This window comes from Lagopus leucura, unplaced genomic scaffold, assembly GCF_019238085.1.
Source record: "Lagopus leucura isolate 7727_CA_CO unplaced genomic scaffold, USGS_WTPT01 Super-Scaffold_100157, whole genome shotgun sequence".
Taxonomy (NCBI): Eukaryota; Metazoa; Chordata; class Aves; order Galliformes; family Phasianidae; genus Lagopus; species Lagopus leucura.
In genome coordinates, this window is record NW_024962334.1 from 21,702,494 (window position 1) to 21,709,195 (window position 6,702).

Here is a 6,702-nt window from a genome sequence, read left to right on the forward strand (position 1 = left end):
GCTTTTGCCTCACTGAACATTTCATATGGAATTTGGGGATTTCTGATAGATGAAGCAAGGATTGTCCTTATAGAATCAGTTTCTGAAGCCTCCATGTTATGAAGAAAATCCAATGCCTTTAATGGAACTGATGTAGCAAAAATCCCCAAGTAGAATCAATCAGTTTAAAAGCATACACTTACTAATACACGTTAAGCTGACACAAACTGGATTTAAATCAAAAGAACGCCTTTTCAAGGTTTTGCAGCAAATCAATTTAAAAATAAACCTTAAGGCAACACTGTGTAACCCCGTACTTTTATAAAGTCTGGCCAACTTTTATGGACAAAACTTGCTTTTACCACGAGCCACACCCTCCGCGGCTCACAGTCACACAGCCGCTCAATCCGTGCACCAGCGACCTCCACGCCAGCGCAGCGCATCCGGAACTGCGTCACTTTCCGCGGCGGTGGGTGACGCCATCTTGCCGCGCCGCGGCGTGGCCCCGCAGCATGGCCGTGGCGGGGGAGCTGCCGCCGCCCGCCGCCGTGCTGCCGTCCTTCGCCGCGGCCTGCGCGCTGGTGTGCCGGCGCTACTCGTGCCTGGTCGTGGCGCCGCACCGCCGGCACGTCGCGCTGCCGCCGCGCTTCTTGGGCCGCAAGCGCACGGGTATCTGCGCCCAGCTGGATGCTGAGCTGCTGCGCTACTCGGAGAGGTGAGGCTCTCCGGTCCGGCAGCCCTCGGTTCGCGTTGGTGGGGGTGGTCCCGCAGCTAACTGTGCTTGTCCCTAGCTTGCAGGGCGTCCCGGTGGCCTACGACAACGTCAAGGTGGTGGGAGAGCTCGGGAACATCCACGACGACCAGGGCTTCATTCACCTGGACGTGGAGGCGGACTTCGTCATCTTCAGTCCTAAGAAAGGGAAGAAGATGGTGGTATGCAAATACGTCGACATTAACTTAATAAAGCTTGGCTTATCACCATCAAAAACAACGGTTTGAGGCTTGGGTAGAATTGTATTTTAGTTTACATTAGAAATTCTTTAGAATATTTTTATTTCTACATTTTCATGCATCTACCTCTAAATTTGCTAAATAGCAAAGCTTTCTAGAGAGTAAACGATTCTTGTGTATTTGTTCATGTGTTCATATCAGGATACATTGATGAGATTTTTTTTTCATTAAGTACATAGTGCATAGAGTTTAAACCTGTTTTTCAGTAAAAGAAAATATATGGCATGAGGAAACTTTCTGTTGGTACATGTATGCCAACTCTCAGTTCGGTTTTCTCATATTCATTTTTGTGCCACAGTTTTGTAGTATAGCTTCTTCCTCTATTAATGTAAGGAGTGAATATGTGCCCATAGTAGAAAGGAGATAGAAATACCTGCACTATGTCTTTCATTCATCTTCGAGAAGTGCAAAAGTGGATGAGGTGAATTGCACGTGTCAGAAACCCATGGAATAGAGTATTTGAAGCTTTTTTTTAATGTGTCATCTGTATCTTTAGCTGCAAAATAGTTTGGTGTCAGCATTAAAGTTTAGGTAGAAAAGTACCATAGTGCTGTAAAGCACAGTTAATAGCTGTGAGGAAAGAAGTAGCAGTTTGGTGCATGTTCTTACTGTGGTTATATTCCATGCTTTGACTTTGTTCTTTTTTGCAGATACAGGTTCAATTCTATTTTTGGTAGACCTTCATGAAAAGTATTTAGGAGTAGTTTCTATTTTAGTATAGAAGAGTTTGCTTATTTGCTAGATGAGCTTACTTTGTAACCTTTGCATGCAAAGTCTTGTCCGAGAGTATCAATATAAGAAACTAATATATATAACTAAATATAAATAAATATTGCGACTAAGATGATCAGGGGGCTGGAGCACCTCCCCTATGAGGACAGGCTGAGGGAGTTGGGCTTGTTCAGCCTGGAGAAGAGAAGGCTGCGGGGTGACCTCATTGCAGCCTATCAATACCTGAAGGGAACCTACACCCAGGAGGGGAGTAAACTCTTCAAAAGGGCTGATAACAGCAGGACTAGGGGAAATGGTTTTAAGTTGAAGGAGGGAAGATTTAGGTTGGATGTTAGGGGGAAGTTCTTTACTAGGAGAGTGGTTAGGCCCTGGAACGGGCTGCCCAGGGAGGTTGTGGATGCTCTGTCCTTGGACGTGTTTAAGGCCAGGTTGGACGGGGTCCTGGGCAACCTGATCTGAATGTGTATGTTTGGTGGCCCTGCTAGGCAGGGGGGTTGGAACTACATGATCCTTGGGGTCCCTTCCAACCCGGGTGATTCTGTGATTCTGTGAAATATACATTGTGTCTTCATTTAAAGAGGTAGTCTTTAATTGAACTCCATGTGACATTCCTTTTCTTTTATAGGGTGTAATAAACAAAGTGGCCCCCAGTCATATTGGCTGTCTGATACATGGATGCTTTAATGCTTCTATCCCTAAGCCTGAGCACATGTCAGCTGCAGAGTGGCAACAGTTGGGGTTTAAAATAGGAGATGAACTGAAATTTCAAGTGGTGCACTTAGATTCTGATGCAGCAGGAGTGTTCTTCATTCGAGGACAATTGACTAAAACCAGGTACTGTGCCATAGGAGAAAATGTTTTCTTAACTTTTTAAACAGATTAGTTACGAGGTGAATCATTTGATTCAACATCTTACTCCTTAAGCTTCCTTGTTTTCACACAAACCGTTGTGTAAAAATAATTTGTGTTAGCCAAACTAAACTTTTTAATGTTTATAGAAATAGTTAATAAAATTAATTTTAAAACAGTTAATAAAAGTAGTTTTCTTGAGCTTAAAAAGTTGTGTTCTAACTCTTGAGCTATTGATTGGGCAAATAGTGCATGTTAAAATAACATATAGAGTAGATTTCTTCATGAATCTGTCCAGGCTTTTCAATTTAAAAAATTCCAGTTTCTGAACACAGTGTTTATGCTGGTATTTCTACACGCACCTACACTTACTAGCAGTTACACAGTCATAAATAGTTACATGCAGATTACTTAAATGCTTACTGAAACATAAGAATAAACCTGAGCTCAAAGATGACATGAGAAAATATGTGATGTTCATCCTTGTGCCTCTGGAGATTTGCACAGCGGTTTGCTAAAAAATCTTAATAGTGGTATATTTTCAAAAGCGTGTTCAGAGGGTTTTTCAGTAGTCATTTGCTCAGCAATTTTTTTCTACCAATGTGATTAATTTCTTATTTTAAAATGCACGCTGTAGATACTGTTGATGAAATTGTAGTGTTTTTGGAGGTCTGTTTAATCTGGAAGAGTACTCTGAATTGTTCTCATGCATTCAGAACTAACTGTCTTGTACTCAGTGCCACCTACTCCTCCATAATTTTAACTACATTCTTTCAATATGAATCATCCTAGATGTTTTCTCCACAGCTGTCATTTGCAGGGTGATACCTACTAGTTTTTTGTTTTTAGTGGGTTTTTTCGTTGGTTGACTGGATGTGTTTGTTTTTTTTTTTTTTGCTGTTGTTGCTGTTGTGAGTTTGTTGGTTGGTTTGTTTGTTTTATTCCTCTGGAATCATTGTTTAACTGTACAGATTTGAGTATCATAGATGGTTGGTATGATTGAACAGGACACTGTGTTTGCAAATAACTAATGAACCTAAAAAGGTCCACTGCACAGTAGGTAATTATGGATGAATGAATAAAAGAGAAAATGCAATACTTAATGGTGTGTGCAGGATTTTAGAGAATAAGTTTTGGCTAAGGTTTGAGGGAGAACATTAATTCCATGGAAACGAGAAGCTAGTCAGGTAGTACAGATTAAGCTGAAAGTGTTAGCTGGGTTTATATTTTTCTGTATCTAGAGTTTATAACAAATGCTTATCTTTATCTACTTGTAAATATTGTGTTTTAGCAAATTTTAACATTTCACTTTGTATCTTTAGATGTTTCTGCTTTGACTTACCTCAGATGTTTTCTTGCAGTATGCAGCCCAAGCGGTCTGATCCTGTTACTGATGCAGTGACTGATGGCACAAATGGAGAGCAAATTCAAAACTTTGATAATGAGAAAAATGACTTAAATGACTCCAGGGGAGATAATGTCACGGAAGATCCTCCAGGTGAGGCAGATAACACAGTGGGGGGAAATACAGAAGAGCAAAGTATTGATGCTGAGAATGAAATATGTGATGATAAAAAGAAGAAGAAGAAAAAGAAAAAGCATAAGCAGGAAGAACAGGAACATGTATTACCTGCCAGTGACTCTAGTGGTTACCAGAGTGATCTTAAAAAGTCAAAGAAAAAGAAAAGAAAGCATTGTGAAATTGAAGAAAGTGAATTGCTGGAGTTGTCGCAAGAACCTAAAGCAAAAAAGAAAAGGGACTGAAGTCTGAGTTGCCTTTCTTACTGATGATTTCAGACTTTTTTTTTTTATAAACTTCCAATAAAACCCTATTTTCAAAATATATGTGTGTATTTTTTACTAAACAGTGCAAACTGTTGGGTGGGATTATGTTTGTGTGCTGTGTACACCAATAGTTTGTAAAGCGTTGCAAGAAACAGTAGTGGCTATACATGCATTTCTTTGACCAGAAAGTGCCGCAAGGAACAAGTGGCAAAGAGCCTTGGAGTGTAATGTCAGGATCACTTGTATCACTTCTTTTGTCTGCTTCCCAGTTCTTTCCAGTAAGAGGCAGCTAGCTATGATCTTTGCTAATCTAATTCCACCACTGCTTGATTTGTTTCAGAGGAATCTTACTGCTGGAGTTCTGGGAGACATTCCTGAATTCCCAGGGCCTGAGTAAAGGTGTTTTTTTGTTGTTGTTGTTTTTTGTTTTTTTTTAAATTGGTGGAGGACAGGGGAGTAGTAATGGGCCATGAATACCTTTTGAATGAAAATGTGCAGCCTATCTGTCTGAAAGGTTAAAAAACCCCCAAACTGCCATTGTCCTGGTTCTTTCAGAACAAAGCTTTTGCAGTACTCTGTTTTTGGGGGGGAGGTGGGAGGGGAGGGGAAGATGCAAAGAAGACCAACAGTTGGATAACTTAATTAAGAGTGAGCAGGGAATAGAGAGAATGGTTGCAATTTAATGTAGTGAAATAGCATGTGCCCACTGGTTAGAATCTAATACCAATATATAGACTGATTAAAACTGTTGCCTATGCAACATGAGAAAGTTATGAGAAAGCTCATTATACATTAAGCTTGCTACAGTTTTCATTTAAAAAAAAAACAAAAAGCAAACAAAATTTAAAAGACAGCTTTTACCTTTTGTACCTGCTGTAACTTTAAAATGCTGATCTCTATATCAGTAGGGGCATGTTATCAGTATTTCCCAGACTGTTTAATAAAGCAATGACAATTGAAAAATGACAGTCAAGTGCTAATTAATGTGTTTTTATTAAGAACTATTCCTGGTGTAGCTGCGTTATAATTTTTGGAGTATTGACACTTTTTGTTACAGCTCTTTTCTCCTGTGAGGAGTTTTGGAGAGGGCTGTAATGTGACATGCTAGTTTTTTTTAACTGAGGTAGGAAGCAATGATTACTTTGGTACTACTGCCTGTTAAAAGAAGACATCACCGTCTCTTCGGAAACCATGTCAGTAATCAGCACATCTGTGAGAACTTGCTGTTCATCTGCATGATCTCTAGGTGTTCTCAGAGTAGATGCTGTTGTGGTGGTTATGCTGATGCTATTAGCTGATTTTTATAGACTTACATACAATGGCATAACCAAATATGCACAGAATGTGTTCTATATTTAAAGGACTTCTTTTAGGTATGACTTCGTGCTGTAGTAAAATCACTTTAAAAAAAATAATAATAATAATAATTAAAAAAAAAAAAAGCAGCCTTGAAATTTCTAGACTTGCAAGACAAAGACCTAAATTTCTATTTTAAAGATTTGACTGCATGACAGCCCATCATAGGCATTTTAAAATTAATATGAATAATCAAGTTAAGAGTTTTTTATGGCCTTACAAGATGACCTTGCATAGATTTTTAAGGAGAGCAGAAACTTCAGTATATTCTGTTTTGTTTTCTTGCTTGATCTTCAGTGTGCTTGGTGATCTTGAAGCCAGTTTCGGACATGTATGATAGTCACAAAATATACACAAATTTTCCTTGTGTTTTTACAAATGACAATATGGACATTTGAACTACATGAACTTTCATTGATGCTATCTCCTTGGTTTGTCCATTCTTCCTCTCTGTGACAAAATTAAATGTATTTCTTACAGAGTACTGCAAGGTTAACGGGGCAATATTCTGGTGTCTTAAGTGTTGCTAAGGAAAGCAAGAAAAAATCTGACTGAAGTTTAACTGTACAGGAAAGATCACAGGATGGGACATAATTTACAGTTAGAAGTGTTCTGATGGCCCCTTTTTTAATGGAGATTAATGTAGAAGGAAGAAGTTAGATAAATAGGTGTAGAGTCTATATCAGGAAGGAAGGTGGCAAGTGAGGAATATTTGCTGATGCCTCTGGGAAGGGAGAGGAAAGTTGGAAACAGTTACTGCTGCAAATGCGCCAAAATTAGTCTTTAATAATCATTACAGCTCACTTCCTATTTTAGAGAAGGGAAACGTTTCCAGTGGACAAGCTGTTGGTGGGTGAGGCGTGAATCAAGCCGCGCCAGTTGGTAGAAGCATCTTGTAGCACAGATTGTCTTGCTTTGTTTCAGCTTTTCATCAGCGCAAACAGATGGAGCTGTAGCAGTCATTGCAACTAACAAAACAAGTTACAAGAT

At 39.5% G+C, this 6,702-nt stretch overlaps 1 protein-coding gene across 1 annotated transcript; it reads left to right on the plus strand.

Moving 5' to 3' along the window:
- The first annotated feature begins 491 nt into the window (after positions 1-491).
- Positions 492-4,414, plus strand: POLR1F (RNA polymerase I subunit F). The gene is made up of 4 exons (XM_042888674.1): positions 492-694; positions 771-912; positions 2,348-2,556; positions 3,933-4,414. Exons 1-4 carry the CDS (start codon positions 492-494, stop codon positions 4,333-4,335), a joined length of 957 nt encoding a protein of 318 aa, XP_042744608.1. The 3' UTR covers positions 4,336-4,414.
- Positions 4,415-6,702: the final 2,288 nt, after the last annotated feature.